Here is a 25214-nt window from a genome sequence, read left to right on the forward strand (position 1 = left end):
CAAGCTAAAATTTATGAAAAAAAATTAATTTATTTTTGATGTTACAATCGATAACTGAATGTACTGTTAATTTTTTTTTTAGAAACATTTGAAACTACAAATTATTTAGCATGCTTAAAATTTCTATTATTAATTACACAATCTAGTTTTTGGTTAAAGGGATCCTACAGAAAATTTTGTAGCAGCCAAGCTTTGAATGCTTCATGCCTGTGTGAACTTTTGTAGAAGAATACTGTTTGGGATTGGAATCAGCAAAGGCAGGATGCTCTTGATGAGATCAAAGGACAGTTATGTCAAAGTCAGACAGTAGTGATGTTGGTTTGGCTACTCATTATTTCAGAAGGTTGAAGTTGAAGGTGTTTTTGAGCATAGATCTCTTGCATTGGCTAGTTGAGTTTTGCAGAAACATGAAAAGACATACACTGTAACTGTGAAAGAACTTTTGGCTGTACACTGTGTGTTCAAGTTTCAGAATTATTTACTAGGTCACAAAGTCTTCATCTGTACTGATCACAAAGCATTATGTTATCTCCAGGTGTGTAAGCTGTACCATAATAGAATTACTTGCTGGGCATTGTTTTTACAGCAGTTAAATTATGAAATCAGATACACTAAGGGCACAATGCAGTTTCTGATGCTTTGTCTAGGCTACCTTTAGGGAGTGAATCATCAAACAACTTTGGAGAAGGAGAGAAATAGTTTAAAATTATGTAATTGAGAGGAGTAAAAGTGGAAAAAGAGAACTTGAAAATTTGTGAAGGCATGCACAAGTATCAAAATCATGATCAAAACCGGCCATTGGTTAAGACCTGTTGGTTACGAAAGGAGGAGAAAAGCCACAACAATTTGTAAGATTCACACAGGTATTTTATTCAGGAGCACAAGACTGACTCAGATGACTGGAAACTATGTTGGTCGGAACAATGTATTGATACTTTAATTACTTATACACATGAGAGTTTTGGCATTGAGGATCAACTAGCTGTACACAAAAGATTCAGAAAACACATCTATTTTTATAATACAGGAAGAAGAGTCAAGAAGAAGAATGCCAGCTGTGACAAATGTCAAAGAGTGAAGGTAAGTAATCAAACAAGTAGAGGTTAAATGCAAAACATACTGCCTAATAGTAACATAGATTTTGTGTCTGTGGACATTTATGGACCTTTGCCTAAGTTTAACAATGGATTTTGTTATATTTTTGTGGTCACTGATATATTTTTTAAGTTCATAAGGCTGTTTCCTCTTAAGAAATCTACCAGTAAGAAAATCATTTCTAAGTTTGAGAACACATATTTTAATCAGGTGGTATTCGTAAAACTGTTTTATCTGACAATGGTTCTCAGTTTACATCAGAAGCTTGGAAAGATTTAGTTGATCATGCAAAAATAAGGTATGTTCTAATCTCTGTGTGCCATCCATTGAGTAATCCTGCAGCAAGATATATGAGAGAAATTGGAAGACTGTTTAGACATATTTTAGTAAGAATCATACCAGTTGCATAGATTATGTCAGTGATTTTGAGGATATTATGAACAGCTTACAACATTCTTCAACAGGTTTTTCACCATTTGAAATCACGACCAGCTAACTTTATTTCTGAGAATGTTGAGTTTCCACCATGTAAAATTCTATCACCGCAAGAGAGAGAAGAGTGTGTCAGGGAGATGACGAACAAGCAGGGGGTTAGGGGAAAGCAGAGACATGATGGTAAAGGCAGATCTTGCAATGGTGAACACCAAAGAAAAATCTAAAGTGTAGATATCTGAGATAAATAAATTTTTCAATATTTATAAAGGAGTAGTTGAAATTCTTGAATCTCTGCATCCTAATGCATACAGATTTGTGTATTCTAAATTTAAGAAGTTGGCTGGATTACACAATATCACTGAATTGAATGCTTATAGACATGATTCATAATTTTTTTTCTTTCTCTCTTGTCAGGATTGTAGTATGTAAGGTGGTGTGATTTCTTAATTTCTGTCTTATCTACAGGCTGAGTTTAAATCTATGCCACACTACATTTGCAAGTTCATGCAACTATGTAATTCTGTTTTATAATAGAGTTGTGCTTTATAATTTTATACATATATACCTTGTGACTAAATGGGTAGATCCATTCACAGTTTTGAAATATGAAAATGCCATTAAATACCTAGTAATAAATTTCTTATTTTAGAATGCTGTTAGTGTTAAATACTATTGTTATTCCTGTGTACTCTGCAGAAAATTATTAAATTTAATTGTCATGAACTCTTTTGGGTAAAGTCATGTGTGTTGTGATAAAGCGAGTGAAGAAGACTCATTTTATTCATGTGTATTGTAAATATTAGGAATAGTATCTTAAAGTTTCATATGTGCAAACCAAACACATATGTATGTCAAACACAGAATTCTTACGTCAGTACATTATGGACTATGGTCCATGCCTCATTTTGTAGGCATTTGTCGGACACTGCATCAGTACAGTACAACTTCTCTTGCTTGTGTACATAATTTTTTCTAATGTGCTAATTGCTAAGTAAATGTTACTTTGAGACATTTTTAGTATATCTGTGTATATTACCTGACTAGTTCATTTTTTCATTGTATTTAGTTCTGTTTATTAATGTACCTATGGGAACAAGATGCATGTAGAGGTATACTGAACAAACTGTCCCACAAATATCTGCACATAAATATGTATTTCCACAGTAGGCATACACATGTACACAGCAAGAGACATCAATGCATACTCTTAGAAAACACATGGTGGCTCGAATGTCCGATCTCAGTCAAAGATTATATTGTTCATGGTCAATATGACCTATTGACGACATACAGCCCCCCCCCCCCCCCCCCGTATTATGGAGTACCAAAGGTGAGTCTTGTCTGGAGACAGCGTGGGCATTGATGCTGTTGGTGGAAGTACGAGATGGTAGACACATGACCAGGATCTCCACCTCAACCGAGTTAGGGCTGCGGAGGCGGAGCAACGGAAGGCAGGTCCACCTCGAAGTCATTGAGCCAGCAAGGGTGGACGATGTGGCGGCTGGTCCATGAGCAGACGGGCAGAACAGCGGATGGTGGAGTGTAGATGTGGCAAGCCATCCAGTGAGATGAATGTGTAGATTGTCATCGCATCGCACTCACAAGGGAGGGTGATGCAATGCACAACACTGAAGTTTAGCTGGTCGTTGGGTGGCAAGGTCACAGTGTCTGTGAGTAGAATGAGAACTTGGTCGTCGAGAGTTATGATTGAAATGTCGTCCATGCAGTGTGGGGGTACGTTGCAGAGAAGGGTGACTATGGGAGAGGGTGTCTCTGTAGCAGGTGAGGTAGCACCAAAACCCACACATGGGGTGGAGGTTGAAGTATCCGAGAAACCTGCAAATGGTGACGGGGAGGCATCAGGTGAAAAAATCAGCGTGGTGGCCCAAGGAGAAACATTGTGGGACTCCACAGTGGGAGAGAGACTGGCAGGAGAGTCATTAGAAGAATCTGAATGAGCCAGCAGGGGGACGTTGGGGTCCATGAATGCTGGTTTGAGTCAGTGTAATGAAACAGTTTGGGGAGAATCTTTGATGATGGTGTCGAAAGTTGTATCGCAGTGCCGGAGGACTTTAAAGTGGCCAAGGTAAGATGGTTGCAGAGGTTGTCAGACTGAATCGTCTCTCAGCATCACATGGAAGCAAGTGTTGAGAGCGGTTGGAATGTAAGTGTCCAGCGGGGAGTGGCTGATAGGTGGGTATAGGTACGCATGTTTGAAGTGAGTGTGCATGCGACTTACAAAATCTGGGTGGGGGAGGAAATCTTCAGGTACCTGAGGCTGAATGAGTTTCCCTGGTAGGACAGGGTTCTCCCCAAAAGTGAATTCTGATGTAGTTCACTGTAAGTCAGGCTTGAAAATTGAGCAGAGGCCGAGGAGCACCCATGGAAGGGCTTCGGACCAGAGGCAGTCGTGGCACCAGAGGGTCGTTTTCAGAGTGCAGTTCCATTATTCTACCAGCCCATTGCTTTGTGGGTGGTAGGCTGTGGTATGAATTTTCTTCATGCCACAGATGTCATGTAAAATGCTGAACAGGGAAGACTCAAACTACCGACCCTGGTCAGACCCTGGTCAGTGGTGATGGTGGTCGGACATATGAACCTAGCAATCCATGAGTAGATGAAACCCTTGGTCACAGTCTCGGCCGTGATGTTAGGTAAAGGAACTGCCTCTACCCAGCAGGACATGTGGTCAATTGTGGATAGAATGTATCTGTGGCCCTCCGACGGTAGAAAAGGACTGATAAGATCGATATGTACATGGCGAAATTGTTCTGGGGGAATGTCGAAGCTGCCCAGTGGCAGGGTGGTGTGTTGTCCAATATTGTTGCACTGACAGGGGATTCAGCTGTGTGCCCAGGTGTGACAGTCCCGTTTTATATTTTTCCAAACGAAATGCTTGGTGATGAGCTGTGTACTGGTGTGGACACCAGGGTGAGCGAGGTTATGCAACATGTCGAAGGCCTACTGGTGCAGGGGGGGGGGGGGGGGGGTTAGGAGCAACGGGCATAGGGTACTGGTAGAAGAGTCGCACCACACCTCATCCACAATGCTGGGGAATTTAGCTTTGGTAAACACAAGGGATGTTTGTGGGTCCGTGAGGAAAGCTTGAGATTCTTCGTCGGAGGCTTGTAGGGTGGCCAGGTTGGATAGGTCTCTGATGCACAAGATAGTATTGATCCACGAGAAAAAATCTGTGGCAATGTTATCCATGCCTTTGATGTAGCAAACATCTGTTGTGAATTGGGAGACTAGATCAAAGTGGTGGAAACAGAAAGTGTCTGTGAGTGGAGTATTTCTTCTGAGCTGTTGATAGTTTTTTTAGAGAAGAAATGCAGAAAGGAAACCATGTCTGCCTTGTGTTGCTGTAGTGTCACTCCCACTGCAATGTCACTGGCATCTGCAGTGATGAACAACTCGGCCGAGGGGTCGGGGCAGGTGAGCACACGGCATGAGCTAAAAAAGTCTTTAGTGCACTGAAGGCCTCCAGCATAGGTGCAGTCCAGTGAATGGGTTTGAGTCCTGAAGTCTCTTTACCAGACAGTGAATCTTTCAGTGTGGCCTGCACAGCGGTGGAAGAGGGCAGGTGTTGGCGGTAGTAATTTATTGTGCCCAGGAAATGTCAGAGTTCTTTGTAAGTAGAAGGGGGCGGCATTGATGTGATGGGCTGCACACAAGATTTGGGGGGCTTTATTCTGTCAGTGGAGATGGTGTAACCCAGGAAAGTGACGGAAGGCTGGTGCAATTGGAATTTGTCTTTGTTGACCTCGACACCATTGGAGTTCAAGGTCTGGAGGACCAGGGATAAATGATTTTTATGTTCTTCAGCTGACTTGCTGAAAATGAGTGTGTTATCCAGATATGCAAAGCAAATCTTGAACTGTTGTAAGATGGAGTCAATGAACCACTGCCATGTTTGTGCCACATTTTTCAGGCCGAATGGCATGAAGTTGTATTCGAACAAACCAAGCAGTGTGATAACAGCTGTTTTAGGGATGTCTTCCGGTGCTACGGGAATGTCATGGTAGGCACTTTTACAGTCAATAACACTGAAGATTGTAGAGCCTGATAACATATGAGTGAAATCATGTATGTTAGGCACGGGGTAATTGTCCATGAGGATACGAGCATTTAGACGTCTGTAATCACAGCACATGTGGAAAGAACCATCGTGTTTGAGGGCAAGGTGAATCGGTGAAGACCAGTTGCTGTCTGATGGTTGCAGGATACCTGCCTCCAAAAGTTCATTAATTTGCTGCCGGGCCACTGGCAACTTAATATGGTTGAGGCATCTAACCTTGTGCCTAATAGGAGAGCTGGCAGTGGTAACTATCTTGTGCATCATTCTGTCAGTGACAGAAGAAACTGAGAACTGCACATGAGACTTATCATTGTCCTGACGCGAAGTTTTTGGACGAGTAGGGCACTACGAGGCGCAGCCATTACCGCGAGTGGGAAACGGCAGCCCGAAAGTCACATGCCTAGTACGTGAGGGCACTGTGTGCATGTGTGGAGAGGGCACCTGTGTGCACCACACAGAGTGTGTCAGAAAGAGCAGTGAGTGTCTACTGTCAACCTTGCACTTGATAATCGGCACAGACGAGAGCGGCATTGGCATCGCGCGTGGAACAGCGATGGTCTCTGAGTCACATGGCTGGCACACGAGAGAGGGGGAATGTTTATCAACACGCAGGGCGGTTGCTTGCACAGTGTGCGTGGTCGCGTCGTGCATGTGACTGTCATTAGAAGCACTGTTTGAAACACAAGGCACTGAAAATAGTGAGCACGTCAGGGGTGCGGAGTCTACCGGACGCGAATCGTCACACATCATTATTGTGTTTGGACTAACCTGATGCGTGCCGTGGCTGGTGTCAGCCGGAGAGGCTCGATTAGGTGGCAGAACTGTGGACTGCAGTTTTAGCAGTGAGTTACGAGCTGTGACGAGCTCGTTGTAGGTGTGAATTGAGCCAGAATTGTGATGGTGTTCGGTTCCCCATATTCTTCGCGAACTCATATTTTGGTGGAGGCAGTGGCGAGAGGAGTAGATTGCAAGTTAAGTCTGAAAGATCAAAGAGGTGCATGACAAGACACAGGAATTTAGAGTTGTCATCGGGTATGTGATGCAACTCGAAAAGATGCTCAACAAGCACAAACCATGACACCAGGTTGTACTCGTATAAGGGCGCCAGCTTTGACAGACGACTTGGAGGTAGGATGAAGGTGGCTTTGGTGTCTCTTGGAAAACTGTCTGGTCTGTGACAGGAGAGGCTATACAGCAGGCCGGCATGGTAGGCACGGGTGTGTTTCTGGCAAAGATGTCCGTACCAGCCGCGGGCTGCATTGTCCTTGATGTGTCGCGAAAACACCACACTGCTGACACGATCGGTACTGTGGGAACGGGCGGTGTCCAGTAGGTGTTGGGATCCCGTAAACTGGGCCGTAGGCTACATGCACTGATTTGAATTGACCCACCTCGAAAATAACGCGGGAGGCCAGCACAGCAGACACAGGCGGTGCTGTGGGACTGTTGAGCAGCTGAGTGGCCGGACCCGGGGCCCCTTGCGAGTGCTGGGGGAAGAGGGGGGCGGGGGGGGGGGGGGGCAGGAGGGTGTGCATTGGTATCTCGTATGGCAAAAGTTTGAGTTCTCCATGCATGTTGAAGATACACCCCGTGAGGTCAGACTGTAAATGACTGGTGGAACTTGCGGAAAGTCACTTCAGTGTGGTACAACGCCATTGGAAGGCGAAACACCAAATGATGCACTCGACCCAATGTGGTCGAAAACTTGAGCGACCAGTCTGGGGGGTGAGTATGGAGAGTTCTGTGCACTAAAATGTCCTTGATTAGTTTGCAAATGAGGCAATACTGGACCAGGTCATGGTTGATAGTGGCCGGGTGCATTTTGCGGTAATGGCGGTGCTGCACAATTCACCACAGTATCTGTCGTTGCAGCCTGTTGAGAGTCAAAGTACATGTGCAGGTGCAGATCACTTTGAGCATTATACAATCGATCAGTACATACATAGTTCTGAATATTGTTCACTTCAAACTTGACATGTTGGTGAGCACAGTCTGGTGACACGAAACCTGAGTGCATTGTTTGTGTTAGTGGTGGAGCACCTGACCATTGTAAAGCGACAAAGTTTGAGGTTAACATGGCTGGAGATCACAAATTGCTGTGAATTAATGTAGAAATGGTCATTGGTGAAGGAATGAAGAGGTTCAGCGATCATTGTTGAGCTTCCAAATCTTGAAACAAAGCATTTGGTGCATGGTGGCTTGCACATCACCTGTTGATGCTACAACACCTGGCACAGTAGTCGCAGAAGACGTGCAAACTTCGGGGACACGAGTATGGGAATAAGGTGCATGTAGAGGTATACTGAACAAACTGTCCCACAAATATCTGCACATAAATATACATTTCCACAGTAGTCGTACACAGTACACAGCAAGAGACATAAATGCAGACTCTTAGAAAATACATGGTGGCTCGAATGTCCAATCTCATGTTTTTCATGGTCGATATGAACTATCAAGGCCACATACCATATATGTGAACACTTTTTAAGCCATTCTGGCGTGAACCCTGTGTACTTATTTTGCAATATAGGTAGACAAAACAAATGCCATGTGATGTGAGGGAGGTGTTGAACAGCATACTTAGTACACAAAACAATGTTTCAGTATTCAATGTGAAAGCGAGGGAGAAAGTTACCTTTTTGTTGGAGCATGTGATGAGAAATCTAGGGAGGAAACTGAAAGATGTGGGTGAATCCACTTCCACATTCCTGTATGGCTGCACCCTTGTTCGTCCAGTCGACTTACAAGAGATCATAGGTGCTGGGTAATTTACTCAAACATCTGTCAACTACATCACACTGAAATTTGTAAATTGTTAGCCCGAGAATTACATTATAAGAAAAATCCATGGAACTATTTGTTTAGAAAAGTAGTCACTACTCTGGACAGTCTTATTCAACATAAATGTATGTTTTTTCAAGTAGGGGGATTAACTTCCCAATACATCATGTAACTTTAAATAATGCCATAGAAGGTTGATAAGTGAAAACTTAAAAAATTCAAGAGTACATTCTATGAACCATGTTGTAAATAATTATCAAAATCTGATAAAATTAGGCTCTGTTAGGTTGGTAGTCGTACATTTCAAAGAATTTTCGTATCTCAACACTCAGTATGTATTTTTTTTTTTTTATCAATTGTAAATGAATCTTCTAGGGTTTTATGTAGTTAGTGTGTACAATTAGCAAATAGTGTGGAAGACACTTATGACTGTGATTTTAAATCATGTATAGACTGTATAACACCATGTATATATTTGTGACTTCACACACTGATTTTGGTCCTAAAGCTAATCGATTATATCATCATTCAAAGCTATTTATGGCTCTGATTACCTGTATTTATCCTGAGTACTGCATTATTGTATCTCATTGAAAATTGAATTGTGTGCAAACTCTTACTTAAATCTGCTTTGGGTACTCCTGGTCATCGTGACTGTGTGTGTGTGTGTGTGTGTGTGTGTGTGTGTGTGTGTGTGTACTCAAGGAGAGTGTGCAATTACTGATTGAGGCTAGATGGTTCATCTAATTATTCTTTACATATGATTGAACTTACTTATAAATGATTATGAACTTTATTCATTTTCTTGTGTTGGAACATTTCTATTGGTGTGTACCCAGTGTGTTTGGACTCATGGGATGGTCCCCACATCATAAGCATAAGCCCTAATATTTTTTCATTCTTTTCTCCTTTCATGAGTCAGCATATCCTTACATACTCTGATTAATGTGGCTGATTGACTTTGTGCTATACTCCTACTTGTGATTGAGTATATTCTTCTGGTCAGTACCCGTCATTGTGAGTTTCTCGAGTCTTTTCACTCATCATTTTACACTTAGGCTCTGAATATTTTTCCTTCTCTTTTAATGATTTTGAAGGTGTGACTTTATAGATGTAAACAGGCAATTTGTAATTCTAGTAATTTACATTGCTTCTTCGCTTATCTCTATAGTTTAGTGTTGTAATATTGTAGTTTTGACTTTGTATCACTTCTCTTGAGACAGAATGTTACACATATCTGAAAATCTGAATGCCATGTCCTCATATATGTATAGATTATGACTTGAATCATCCCCCATGAACCATGGACCTTGCCGTTGGTGGGGAGGCTTACGTGCCTCAGCGATATGGGTAGCCGTACCGTAGGTGCAACCACAATGGAGGGGTATTTGTTGAGAGGCCAGACAAACTTGTGGCTCCTGAAGAGGGGCACCAGCCTTTTCAGTAGCTGCAGCGGCAACAGTCTTGATGATTGACTGATCTGGCCTTGTAACACTAACCAAAACGGCTTTCCTGTGCTGATACTGCGAAAGGCTGAAAGCAGTGGCGTCCTCTTGGGTAAAATATTCTGGAGGTAAATTAGTCCCCCATTAAGGTCCCCTGGCAGGGACTACTCAGGAGGATGTTGTAATCAGGAGAAAGAAAACTGGCATCCTACGGGTCAGAGCGGTTCCTGAATAGAGGCACCAGCCTTTTCAGTAGTTGCTGCGGCAACAGTCTGGATGATTGACTGATCTGGCCTTGTAACACTAACCAAAACAGCCTTCCTGTGCTGGTACTGCGATAGGCTGAAAACAAGAGGAAACTACAGCCATAATTTTTCCCAAGAGCATGCAGCTTTACTGTATGGTTAAATGATGATGGTGTCCTCTTGGGTAAAATATTCTGGAGGTAAAATAGTCCCCCATTTGGATCTCTGGGTGGGGACCACTCAGGGGGACGTTTTATCAGGAGAAAGAAAACTGGCATTCAATGGGTCAGGGTGTGGAATATCAGTTCCCTTAATCGGGCAGGTAGGTTAGAAAATTTAAAAAGGGAAATGGATAGGTTAAAGTTAGATGTAGTGGGAATTAGTGAAGTTTGGTGGCAGGAGGAACAAGACTTCTCAGGTGAATACAGGGTTATAAATACAAAATCAAATAGGGGTAATGCAGAAGTAGGTTCAATAATGAATAAAAAAAAATAGGAATGCGGGTAAGCTACTACAAACAGCTTAGTGAACACATTATTGTAGCCAAGATAGATACAAAGCCCACACCCATCACAGTAGTACAAGTTTATATGCCAACTAGCTCCACAGATGATGAAGAGATTGGTGAAATGTATGATGAGATAAAAGAAATTATTCAGATAATGAAGGGAGATGAAAATTTAATAGTCATGGGAGACTGGAATTCGATAGTAGGAAAAGGAAGAGAAGGAAATGTAGTAAGTGAATATGAAAAGTGGGTAAGGAATGAAAGAGGAAGCTGCCTGGTAGAATTTTGCAAAGAGCATAACTTAATCATAGCTAATTCTTGGTTCAAAAATCATGAAAGAAGGGTGTATACATGTAAGAAGCCTGGAGATACTGGAAGGTTTCAGATAGATTATATAATGGTAAGACAGAGATTTAGGAACCAGGTTTTAAATTGTAAGACATTTCCAGGGGCAGATGTGGACTCTGACCACAATCTGTTGGTTATGAACTGTAGATTAAAACTGAAGAAACTGCAAAAATGTGGAAATTTAAGGAGATGGGACTTGGATAAACTAACAGAACCAGAGGTTGTGGAGAGTTTCAGGGAGAGCATTAGGGAACTATCGATAAGAATGGGGGAAACAAATACAGTAGAAGAAGAATGGGTAGCTCTGAGAAATGAAATAGTGAAGGCAGCAGAGGATCAAGTAGGTAAAAAGACAAGGGCTAATAGAAATCCTTGGGTAATAGAAGAGATATAAAATTTAATTGATGAAAGGAGAGAATACAAAAATGCAGTAAATGAAGCAGGCGAAAAAGAATACAAACATCTCAAAAATGAGATCGACAGGAAGTGCAAAATGGCTAAGCAGGGATGGCTAGAGGACAAATGTAAGGATGTAGATGCATATATCACTAGCGGTAAGATAGATACTACCTACAGGAAAATTAAAGTGACCTTTGGAGAAAAGAGAACCACTTGCATGAATATCAAGAGCTCAGATGGAAACCCAGTTCAAGCAAAGAAGGGAAAGCAGAAAGGTGGAAGGAGCATATACAGGGTCTATACAAGGGCGATATTTCTTGAGGACAATATTATGGAAATGGAAGAGGATGTAGATGAAGATGAAATGGGGGATATGATACTGTGTGAAGAGTTTGACAGAGCACTGAAAGACCTAAGTCGAAACAAGGCCCCCGGAATAGACAACATTCAATTAGAACTACTGATAGCCTTGGGAGAGCCAGTCCTGACAAAACTACCATCTGGTGAGCAAGATGTATGAGACAGACGAAATATCCTCAGACTTCAAGAAGATTGTAATAATTCCAGCCCCATAGAAATCAGGTGTTGACAGATGCGAAAATTACTGAACTATCAGTTTAATAAGCCATGGCTGCAAAATACTATGACGAATTCTTTATAGACAAGTGGAAAAACTGGTAGAAGCTGACCTTGGAGAAGGTCAGTTTGGATTCCATAGAAATGTTGGAACATGTGCGGCAATACTGACCCTATGACTTATCTTAGAAAATAGATTAAAGAAAGGCCAACCTACGTTTCTAGCATTTGGAGACTTAGGGAAAGCTTTTGACAATGTTGACTGGAATACTCTCGTTCAAATTCTGAAGGTGGCAGGGGTAAAATACAGGGAGCGAAAGGCTATTTACAATTTGTACAGAAACCAGATGGCAGTATAATAGTCAAGAGGCATGGAAGGGAAGCAGTGGTTGGGAAGGCAGTAAGACAGGGCTGTAGCCTATCCCTGATGTTATTAAATCTGTATATTGAGCAAGCAGTAAAGGAAACAAAAGAAAAATTTGGAGTAGGAATTAAAATCCATGGACAAGAAATAAAAACTTTGAGGTTTGCCGGTGACATTGTAATTCTGTCAGAGGAGGCAAAGGAGCTGGAAGAGCAGTTGAACGGAATGGACAGTGTCTTGAAAGGAGGATATAAGATGAACATCAACAAAAGCAAAACGAGGATAATGGAATGTAGTCGATTTAGTTGGGTGATGCTGAGGAAATTAGATTAGGAAATGAGACACTTAAAGTAATAAAGGAGTTTTGCTATTTGGAGAGCAAACTAACTGATGATGGTGGAAGTAGAGAGGATATAAAATGCAGACTGACAATGGCAAGGAATGTGTTTCTGAAGAAGAGAAATTTGTTAACATCAAGTATAGATTTAAGTGTCAGGAAGTTGTTTCTGAAAGTATTTGTATGGAGTGTAGCCATGTATGGAAGTGAAACATGGACGATAAATAGTTTAGACAAGAAGAGAATAGAAGCTTTTGAAATGTGGTACTACAGAATAATGCTGAAGATTAGATGTGTAGATTGCATAAATAATGAGGAGGTATTGAATAGATTTGGGGAGAAGAGATATTTGTGGCACAACTTGAGAAGGGATCACATTGTAGGATGTATTCTGAGGCATAAAGGGATCGCCAATATTTAGTATTGGAGGGCAGCGTGGAGGGTAAAAATCGCAGAGGGAGACACTAAACAGATTCAGAAGGATGTAGGTTGCAGTAGGTACTGGGGGATGAAGAAGATTGCACAGGATAGAATAGCTTGGAGAGCTGCATCAAACCAGTCTCTGGACTGAAGACCACAACAACAGCATGACTTGAATAGTAGAAATTTTTCTTGTGTTTTCTGTAATATATTATGTATGAAATACTTCTATACATCTGTATTGTATCTTTTGACATAATTTTGTATGCCATTTGCCAAACCTTATAATAGGTCACAAAATATTGTAAACATATTGTTTCCAAGTTATATGAGGGGATATTGTAACGAGACATCCTCTTCTAGCATTACTTTTCCTCAACAGTAGTTGTTGATACCAGAACTATTTTTCGAATTTTGAACAGGTCAGTATTTTCTCAGCAGCTTTTCAGAAAAAAATTATATAATTTTGTCCACAATATGTTGTATTTCAGCTAAAATTTATGAAAAGGAATCACTTTATTTTTTGAGTTGCACTGGATAAGAACTAGCTCTGAATGTACAGTTAAAATTATTGGTTTTAGAAACATTTGAAATTACGAATTATTTGACACAGTGAAAATTTCTGTTATTTATTATGGAATCTAGTACTATTTATTATGTTTATTTTGGGACTCATTTATGAAATAGTAATTGAACTTAGGAGAAATTCATTTGTCAAGAAAAATTGTAAACCTCTGGAATATTGTTATTACCACAGAGTGAAGGAGTAGTAAGCGTGCCTCTGATGTGATCAGACGTATTTTTGTATTTTGAGTGAATAATGTAATTTCGGCTTTGTTAATGTGAAAATTCAAAAGACTGTATGATATAATAAAATATGACACAATATACTAACATAAAAACAAAAATTCTACAACAACAATCTTCAAAATTATTTAGATCATTTCAACCATGAGCTAAAATGTGAGAATTTCAGCTTCAAGAATCAGACCCCTAGACAAGAAGAATGGGAACCAACTCTACATGAAAAGATAAGTAAACTAAAAAGTTTATTGTAATCTTACTCTTCTCAAATCTTCAGAAAAAACTTTGCTTATTGTGGACAATAGTTGGAAATAGGATGGAGGGGGATACATTACAAGATGCAAGTAGGGCTTTGCTGTTGGGTAATTGACAACCTTATACATTTTTACTTTCTTGGGCCCTATGTTCACCGTGCTGCCTGTTTTGCAGGAATTTATGCAGTTTTCTATTATTATTACGGGTGAAGGAGAGATGAACATGGTTATCGTATGTTGCATTTGTTGAATGGAAAGCATAATTGGCACACCCTTTTTCAAAGGGTCTACTGAAAAGTAACCTGCTTGTGTAAAACTACTATTTTCATGGATTCAAAGTCATGATACAGATTGCTTCAGGCATGCTTAGCTGCTTGATTGTGTTGGCTTCCACAAGCTACGATCCTAAGAAGGTGCATGGACTGACACCTGTTGGGTTACCGCGTATTAAATTTTGGTCTACAATGGAGGCAAAGTTATTCATATAACAGTTGAACTAGTGTACATTGCTTTGAGTTTGTCATGCTCGATTTCAAATCAGTAATATCACCAGAAAGAATGGGTAGATGTTATTTGAGACAGACATATGTAATTAAATCTGAAATATATTTTCATTTAAGTAGTAATACTAATAAACATGTAAATGTATGTACACTGAAGTGCATAAAATAATTCTTAGGCTGTTGTAGCTATGCATCATTAAATAGAAAGCAGTTTATTACTTACTGATATTTATCACATTATTATACAGAAGACATGGAGAAATCTGATTTTATACACCATTTTATGTCATATTATTAATAATATACACATTAACTGGTTCTGCTAAGAAATTTGTCAATGGAATAGGCATTGGTCACTAATAAATCCTGTATTTTCCTCTTAAACAGATCTTTTTTAGAAGCTAAACTTTTTGCGACTACTGAGAAGTTAATGAAAATTTGTTTCTGAGTTAATGAACATACTTCTGGACCAGTGAAAGTGGCTTCAGATCTCCAAATAGTCTGTTCTTATTCCTAGTATCAATGCTCAGCTATCTGTCTGAAAAAGAGATATAGTATTTATTTCATTAAGGAATAAATGTATTGGGAAGCAGTAGTTAGTATCCTCATTTTCTTGATCAGGCCTATGCAGTCTGTTCTTGAGTTTATGTTACATATATTTCATATACTTATTTTTGGGCTCAGAAAACTTTGCCTTGTTTTGTGAGAACTGAAATCTGAGGTTCCTTTATTTTCCCAGGTCCATAAAACTATAATATTACACCTGAGTCATTTTGGGGCAAGAATTTGGATATAGTTTTAGGAAAGACACCATAGGTTATCTGAAATTGAGTAGACCACATCTATATCTACATCTATACTCTGCAAGCCATCATATGGTGAGTAATAAGAGTACATTGTGTACCACTGCCATTTCCCACTTTTCCTGTTCCAGTTATGAGTAGTCAGGAGGAAGATCAATTGTTGGTAAGCCTCCACGTGTGCTCAAATGTCCCAAATTTTACCTTCATGTTCTTTTCAGGAGATTTACATAGAGGAAAGCGATATGTTGATGGAAACTTCCCGGTAGATTAAAATTGTGTGCAAGACCAATGCACAAAACTGGGATCCTTGCCTTTGTAGTCAAGTACTCTACTAATTGAGCTACCCAAGCATGACTCACAACTCATTCTTACAGTTTTACTTCTGCTAGTACTCATCTCCCCAGCAGTGAAGGCAGGTAGTGAGCCACACTTAGGTAGATTCGAGTCCTGGTTCGACATGCAGTTTTAGTCTACTAGGAAATTCCATATCTGCACACACTCTGCTGCAATGTGGAAAATTCATTCTGAAATATACTGGTTGATTCTGCTAGGAATGTATGCTCTCAGAATTTTAACACTAAACTACACCATGATGTATAATGCCTCTGTCATGACACCCACTACATGAGTTGGCTGAGCATGTCAGTGACACTTCAATGTGTGTTAAATGAACCTGTGACAAAATGTGCTGCTCTTCTACAGATACTCTCTACTTCCTGCATCTGGTATTGATCTCAGACAGATGAGCAATCCTACCTCTTGTATCTGCTTTATCCCTATGTAGCCCAGTTGTGTTACATCTCACTTAAAGAAACTTATTCATGTGAGTACATTTCTTATACTAAAAGCATTTCTTCACTCTGATTTCCAGTACTTATTTTAGTAGAGATGGAAGTAAACAAGATTGAAAATAATTCAAGTGATATATATCTGGTAACCAAACAATGTCAACAACAGGTAGGAATATCAACAATATAAGAAAAGACAGATTGCTTCTTACCATAAAGAAGACACATCAGGCTGCAGACAGATGAAATTAAAAGACACTTACATAAAGCTTTCTGCCACAGCCTCCATCAGTAAAAGAGAGACATACACCATTCATACACACAAGCAAGCACACCTCATGCACACGCAACTGCCAACTCTAGCGTCTCCAGCTGCAATGCAACTATCACATGGGATGCAAGCAATCTGGAGGAGGTGGGGAAAGGAAAGGGATAGTAGTGTGCAGATGGGAAGAGAGATGAACGCTGTCTGGTGGAGTGTGCAGGGACTAGACCAGGGGCGGGCAAACGTTGCACGCGGCTCATGAGCACACAGCGCTGCACGTGTGCTGCTCGCATGCAATCGTCGAGCGGAGCAGTGGTGACAGCCGGCAGGTTGCCGCAGTGTAGTTCCAGACTAAGCTGCGGACGTTGAAGTGAAGCGACCACTACGTAGTGAATTTCAATAACCGGAAAATGCAGAGTGAATCAAGGAAACGGAGAATTGGAGATTTGCTATCTTTTAAAAAGGAATGGGAGAATCATTTTTCCTCTGTGCAAAAACGTGAAAATTGGAAATGTATAATATGTGACAGTATTCTCGCTGGTCAGCAGAAGTTTAATATTGAACGCCATTATAATAAATTTCAGTATGTTGCCGTTCTTAGTGCAATAAAAGAGGAATTTCTCAAGCGATTTTGGGATATATCTTACTTATCCCAAGGTTTTGAATAGTTCTTGAGACAATCTGCTGTTTCTGTAGATGATATTCATCCCAGTTTGCAAATGGAATTAATAGGTGTACAGCGTAATTCTTGTCTGAGAGACAGGTTCCTTTTGGCAAGATGTGTGATAGATTTTTATCACGACTTTCCACAGCAAGTTTCCTCGTCTCCATCATGAAGCTGCGAAGATAATGTCAATGTTTGGCTCGACATACGTTTGTGAGAGATTTTTCTCTGTTATGAAAATTAATGTCTCGGTTAAGAGCAAACATCAGTAATGAAAATTTGCGTAACTGTTTGCGTTTGTCTGTATATAGAAATTTTGTTCCAGACATTAAACGTATTGTAAACTCCACCTGTGATAATTAAATAAAACGTACCATAGGTAATACGTACTCTTTCAAATGATGATTACTTTCAAGCACTCCTACTAACCTTATTCCTTCATTCAATAAAGCAGGCCAGGAAACAAAACGCATTACAGAGGAAGAAGGGGAGAGACGGTATGGTGGGGAGGGGAGAGAAGCGGGTGGCCAGCTTGCCCCTGTGTGCACGCAGAACACCTGTTAACTGCACACGTGCATGTGCACCGCACACGTGCAGAATTCCTGCCCGCCCCTGGACTAGACTGTCAACAGGAGCAGTGTCAGGGGCAGGGAGGTTAGCAGAAAAGGAGAGGAACAGGAGAAGACAGGTGGATGTGTTGGCAGAAGGCTGCAAAAAGACAGGTTGGGAGTTGAGAATAGTGAGGAGACGATAGGACAGAGTGGGTGGAAACTGTTGGGTGGAGAGTGTGGGGGCAGTATATTACCATAGGTTCAGACCAGGATAACTATGTGAGCAGAGAATGTATTGTAAGGATAACTCACACCTGTGCAGTTCAGGAAAGCTGGTGGTGGAAGGAAGGATCAACATGGCTCAGGTAGTGAAGCAGCCATTGAAATAAAGTGTGTTATGTTCAGCTTAATGTTGTGCCACAAGATGGTCTACTTTGTTCTGGGTCACAGTTTGGTGGCATTTATCCTGGTGGACAGCTGGTTGTCAGTCGTACTAATATAAAAAGCTGTGCAATGATTGCAGCAGAGTTAGTAAATGACATGATTGTTTTCACAGGTGGCCCGTCCCCTGATGGGGTAGGATAAACCTGTGACAAGACTGGAATAGGAAGTGCTGGGTGGGTGGATTGAGCAAGTTTTGCACCTGGGTCTTCCACAGGGATATGACCCTTGTGGCAAGGGGCTGGGATTGAGAGTGACATAGTGATGGACTTGGATGTTGTGGAGGTTGGGTGGGCAATGGTATACCATTTTGGGAGGGGTGGGAAGTATCTTTGGTAGGATGTCCCTGATTTCAGGGCACCATGATAGGTAATCAAAGCCTGGCAAAGGATGTGGTTCAGATGTTCCAGTCCAGAGTGCTATTGGGTGATGAAGGGGACACTCCTTTGTGGCTGGTTCTTCAGGGTGGTGGGAAGATTGGGGATGTGAGTGGAAATCGCATGGAAGATCTGTTGTGGACTATGTCTGGAGGGTTGTGCCTGTCTTTGAAGGCCTTCGTGAGATCCTCAGCATACTGTGTAAGGGAGTTTTTGTCACTGCTATGCTGCCCCGAGGTGGCCGGGCAGTATGGCAGGGATTCTTTGGTGTGAAAGGGACGACAGCTGTCAAAATGCAGCTTTTCTGAACTGCACAGATGGAAATCGTCCTTTAAACACATTCTGCACTGCCATAATTATCCTGGTCTAAACCTACAGTAACATAGTGTCCCCACAGCTCTCACTCACCTTTCCCAGCTCGTCTCCTTTTTTGCTTCTTTTTCCTCACCTCCCTTTCCCATAACCTCCTAACATTATGCCTGTTGTCTGTCTAGTACCTGTACACTACAACAGAAAGCATTGGCCTCTATTCCCACTCATACTCTACTATCCCTTCCCTTTTCTGCCCCCTCCAGATTGATGCTTGCATACGACGTGATATTTGCATTCTGGCCCGAGATGCTGGAGTTGGAGCTGGAGTTGGCAGTCATGTGTGCATGAGGTGCTTGTGTGTGTGAATGGTGTATGTCTTTCTTTTACTGATGGCAGCTGTGGTCAAGAGCTTTATGTAAGTGTCTTTTTAATTGTGCCTATCTGCAGCTTGACATGTCTTCTTTATGGTAAGTATCAGTCTGTCTTTTCGTACACTGTTGATATCTAGTAACTTTTTTTCATGAAAATTAGTTGTTGACATTATGTAGACTTTTAGAGCAGGACATCTATATATAATCCACAAGCCACTGTACAATGCATGGTGGTGGGTATTTCAGACCAAAATTATCAATTTTATTTCGCATCCTCTTTAGATATTTGGGGGGGGGGGGATAATGTTCATCTATAAACATCTACATGTGCCTTAATTTCTTCTATTTTATACTTATGACCCTGTACTGTATATTCATTGGTGGCAGCATAATGATAGCATAGTCTTCTTCAAATACAGACTCTCTAAATTTACCCAACAGAGTTTTGTGAGAGCTACATTGTCTTTCTTGTAAGGCTTTCCATTTAAGTTCTCCAGTTATTATTATTACATTTACATACCTAGAAAAAATTAATCTAATAGCAGTTTCAGGAACTTCTGAAGATAATTTGCACTTGGTGATGTGAATATTTGTAAAATAAAACAAGTGGCAAGTTTGTAAGATGAAAACCAAATGACAGTTTAAAGAAGTTAAGTTTTAACATCTTGTCAGTAATGATAATGCTAGAGTCAATCAACCATGTAATGAGTATTGTGGGCTATAGAAATGTAAATAACATGTGGGTGGCTAATACAGTCATGCCATCAGGATGAAAGAAGAGGATCATAAATTCCACTGGTGTCAAGTTCACTCTTGGCAATGCTCATAAGTATGCATCACGTCTCAGTTTCACATAATACAAGAAATCCTTCCAGCTATGAATCACTTAGTAAGTCTGAGGAAAGGAGAAAATTATCTTCACTTGCTTCATTTTCAATAAAGCTAGTTTTCCTTCAATTAAGCCTAAGCTTGAGGATTGTTCTCAAATATATATTAATTAATGAAATTTAAATGGAGACTTATTAGTTGTCAGTATTAGACTGGAACCCTGTAATGATCTAATATTTCAATACGTGTAATCAGGAGTGTGGGTACAGGGAAACATTTTACATGTCATCTTTAATGGTAATAATCACAGTTCCTCTTCCCTTTCTGATAATAATGCTAGAAAAGAAAATGAATACTCACACATCCATTGCGTAGTGTCTTACTTTCCTCCAGTCAATTCCTGGCTTTGCACGGACTGTTGTCACACAGTCTAGGAGCATTTCTCCCTCACAAGGAAAAAATTCAAGACCAAGCTTACGAACACCAGCACGGACTCTCTCAGCATTTTCGTGATGCCTCTTCCATCTGTTTTCTAACCCTTCCTCTACAATTTCAGCTAGAGCTTCACGTAATCCAAAAAGAAGATTCATAGCCAAAGTATAGTGATACCTGAAAAAAAACAAGATTGATTATTTACCAAATATGCGCAGCAAAAGACTGGACCAAATGAAATTTCAGAATGAAATACACAAAATGTCAGGTTCACATCAACTTGATCTGTCAGAGATCAAATATCTTATTTTAGTGCTACTGATGAAAGTTCCATATCACCCATACAGCTACAGCTTTCATATCTTTAGCCAAAAATTGCTACAGATCCAGAGGGTCTAACTCCCACCTTCCCCTGTACCTCATACCTTCTGAAACACAACATCAAATTATAAACATATATACAAAGAAAAACAGTTCCCATATTCCACTTCTTTATATTGTGATATTAAAAGCAAGTATTCAAATATAAAATGCTGTACCTTTCTGCATGTTGCAGCAAAATGTGTTAGTATCCTATTTATTAACTGATTTAATAAATCAAGTATGTTGTTTTTGTTGTTGTGGTCTTCAGTTCTGAGGCTGGTTTGATGCAGCTCTCCATGTTACCCTATCCTGTGCAAGTTTCTTCATCTCCCAGTACTTACTGCAACCTACATCCTTCTGTTTCTGCTTAGTGTATTCATCTCTTGGTCTCCCTCTACGATTTTTACCCTCCACGCTGCCCTCCAATGCTAAATTTGTCATCCCTTGATGCCTCAGAAATGTGTCCTAGCAACTGGTCCCTTTTCATCAAGTTGTGCCACAAACTCCTCTTCTCCCCAGTTCTATTCAATACCTCCTCATTAGTTATGTGATCTACCCATCTAATCTTCAGCATTCTTCTGTAGTACCACATTTGAAAAGCTTCTGTTCTCTTCCTGTCCAAACTATTTATCATCCATGTTTCAATTCCATACATGGCTACATTCCATACAAATACTTTCAGAAACGACTTCCTGATACTTAAATCTATACTCGGTGTTAACAAATTTCTCTTCTTCAGAAACACTTTCCTTGCCATTGCCAGTTTACATTTTATATCTTCTCTACTTCAAACATCATCAGTTATTTTGCTCCCCAAACAGCAAAACTCATTTACTAGTTTAAGTGTCTCATTTCCTAATCTAATTCCCTCAGCTCACCTGACTTAATTCGACTACATTCCATTATCCTCATTTTGTTTTTGTTGATGTACTACGAGGGCAGTTCAATAAGTAATGCAACACATTTTTTTTCTGAAACAGGGGTTGTTTTATTCAGCATTGAAATAAACCAGGTTATTCCCCAATCTTTTAGCTACACAACACTATTTTTCAACGTAATCTCGATTCAATGCTACGGCCTTACGCCACCTTGAAATGAGGGCCTCTATGCCTGCACGGTACCATTCCACTGGTCGATGTCGGAGCCAACGCCGTACTGCATCAATAACTTCTTCATCATCCGCGTAGTGCGTCCCACGGATTGCGTCCTTCATTGGGCCAAACATATGGAAATCCGACGGTGCGAGATCGGGGCTGTAGGGTGCATGAGGAAGAACAGTCCACTGAAGTTTTGTGAGCTCCTCTCGGGTGCGAAGACTTGTGTGAGGTCTTGCGTTGTCATGAAGAAGGAGAAGTTCGTTCTGATTTTTGTGGCTACGAACACGCTGAAGTCGTTTCTTCAATTTCTGAAGAGTAGCACAATACACTTCAGAGTTGATCGTTTGACCATGGGGAAGGACATCGAACAGAATAACCCCTTCAGCGTCCCAGAAGACTGTAACCATGACTTTACCGGCTGAGGGTATGGCTTTAAACTTTTTCTTGGTTGGTGAGTGGGTGTGGCGCCACTCCATTGATTGCCATTTTGTTTCAGGTTCGAAGTGATGAACCCATGTTTCATCGCCTGTAACAATCTTTGACAAGAAATTGTCACCCTCAGCCACATGACGAGCAAGCAATTCCGCACAGATGGTTCTCCTTTGCTCTTTATGGTGTTCGGTTAGACAACGAGGGACCCAGCGGGAACAAACCTTTGAATATCCCAACTGGTTAACAATTGTGACAGCACTACCAACAGAGATGTCAAGTTGAGCACTGAGTTGTTTGATGGTGATCCGTCGATCATCTCGAACGAGTGTGTTCGCACGCTCCGCCATTGCAGGAGTCACAGCTGTGCACGGCCGGCCCACACGCGGGAGATCAGACAGTCTTGCTTGACCTTGCGGCAATGATGACACACGCTTTGCCCAATGACTCACCATGCTTTTGTCCACTGCCAGATCACCGTAGACATTCTGCAAGCACCTATGAATATCTGAGATGCCCTGGTTTTCCGCCAAAAGAAACTCGATCACTGCCCGTTGTTTGCAATGCACATCCGTTACAGACGCCATTTTAACAGCTCCGTACAGCGCTGCCACCTGTCGGAAGTCAATGAAACTATATGAGACGAAGCGGGAATGTTTGAAAATATTCCACAAGAAATTTCCGGTTTTTTCAACCAAAATTGGCCGAGAAAAAAAATGTGTTGCATTACTTATTGAACTGCCCACGTACTTATATCCTCCTTTCAAGACACTGTCCATTCCGTTCAACTGCTCTTCCAAGTCCTTTGCTGTCTCTGACAGAATTACAGTGCCATCGGTGAACCTCAAAGTTTTTATTTCTTCTCCATGGATTTTAATACCTACTCCGAATTTTTCTTTTGTTTCCTTTACTGCTTGCTCAATATACAGATTGAATAACATTGGGGAGAGGCTACAACCCTGTCTCACTCCCTTCCCAACCACTGCTTCCCTTGCATGCCCCTCGACTCTTATAACTGCCATCTGGTTTCTGTACAAATTGTAAATAGCCTTTCGCTCCCTGTATTTTACCCCTGCCACCTTTAGAATTTGAATGAGAGTATTCCAGTCAACATTGTCAAAAGCTTTCTCTAAGTCTACAAGTGCTAGAAATGTAGGTTTGCCTTTCCTTAATCTTTCTTCTAACTTAAGTCATAGGGTCAGTATTGTCTCACATGTTCCAACATTTCTACGGAATCCAAACTGATCTTCCCCAAGGTCAGCTTCTACCAGTTTTTCCATTCGTCTGTAAAGAATTCGTGTTAGTATTTTGCCACTGTGACTTATTAAACTGATAGTTCGGTGATTTTCACATATGTCAAAACCTGCTTTCTTTGGGATTGGAATTATTATATTCTTCTTGAAGTCTGAGGGTATTTCGCCTGTCTCATACATCTTGCTCACCAGATGGTAGAGTTTTGTCAGGACTGGCTCTCCCAAGACTGACAGTAGTTCTAATTGAATGTTGTCTACTCCCGGGGCCTTGTTTCGACACAGGTCTTTCAGTGCTCTGTCAAACTCTTCACACAGTATCATATCCCCCATTTCATCTTCATCTACATCTACATCTACATTCATACTCCGCAAGCCACCCAACGGTGTGTGGCGGAGGGCACTTTACGTGCCACTGTCATTACCTCCCTTTCCTGTTCCAGTCGCGTATGGTTCGCGGGAAGAACGACTGTCTGAAAGCCTCCGTGCGTGCTCTAATCTCTCTCATTTTACATTTGTGATCTCCTCGGGAGGTATAAGTAGGGGGAAGCAATATACTCGATACCTCATCCAGAAACGCACCCTCTCGAAACCTGGTGAGCAAGCTACACCGCGATGCAGAGCGCCTCTCTTGCAGAGTCTGCCACTTGAGTTTATTAAACATCTCCGTAATGCTATCACGGTTACCAAATAACCCTGTGACGAAATGCGCCGCTCTTCTTTGGATCTTCTCTATCTCCTCCGTCAACCCGATCTGGTACGGATCCCACACTGATGAGCAATACTCAAGTATAGGTCGAACGAGTGTTTTGTAAGCCACCTCCTTTGTTGCTGGACTACATTTTCTAAGCACTCTCCCAATGAATCTCAACCTGGTACCCGCCTTACCAACAATTAATTTTATATGATCATTCCACTTCAAATCGTTCTGCATGCATACTCCCAGATATTTTACAGAAGTAACTGCTACCAGTGTTTGTTCCGCTATCATATAATCATACAATAAAGGATCCTTCTTTCTATGTATTCGCAATACATTACATTTGTCTATGTTAAGGGACAGTTGCCACTCCCTGCACCAAGTGCCTATCCGCTGCAGATCTTCCTGCATTTCGCTACAATTTTCTAATGCTGCAACTTCTCTGTATACTACAGCATCATCCGCGAAAAGCCGCATAGAACTTCTGACACTATCTACTAGGTCATTTATATATATTTTGAAAAGCAATGGTCCCATAACACTCCCCTGTGGCACGCCAGAGGTTACCTTAACGTCTGTAGACGTCTCTCCATTGATAACAACATGCTGTGTTCTGTTTGCTAAAAAATCTTCAATCCAGCCACACAGCTGGTCTGATATTCCGTAGGCTCTTACTTTGTTTATCAGGTGACAGTGCGGAACTGTATCGAACGCCTTCCGGAAGTCAAGAAAAATAGCATCTACCTGGGAGCCTGTATCTAATATTTTCTGGGTCTCATGAACAAATAACGCGAGTTGGGTCTCACACGATCGCTGTTTCCGGAATCCATGTTGATTCCTACATAGTAGATTCTGGGTTTCCAAAAACAACATGATACTCGAGCAAAAAACATGTTCTAAAATTCTACAACAGATCGACGTCAGAGATATAGGTCTATAGTTTTGCGC

The 25214-nt window shown here is 41.1% G+C and overlaps 1 protein-coding gene across 1 annotated transcript in view; it reads right to left on the bottom strand.

The window, feature by feature from the left end:
* LOC126252416 (alanine--glyoxylate aminotransferase-like) overlaps positions 1-25214 on the bottom strand; it is a 101535-nt gene that overhangs the window by 4164 nt on the left and 72157 nt on the right. Inside the window, exon 6 of the mRNA XM_049953306.1 lies at positions 20356-20604. Coding sequence (XP_049809263.1) covers positions 20356-20604 — 249 coding nt within the window. The remainder of the gene's footprint in view (positions 1-20355; positions 20605-25214) is intronic.

Source organism: Schistocerca nitens, chromosome 4 (genome assembly GCF_023898315.1).
Source record: "Schistocerca nitens isolate TAMUIC-IGC-003100 chromosome 4, iqSchNite1.1, whole genome shotgun sequence".
Taxonomy (NCBI): domain Eukaryota; kingdom Metazoa; phylum Arthropoda; class Insecta; order Orthoptera; family Acrididae; genus Schistocerca; species Schistocerca nitens.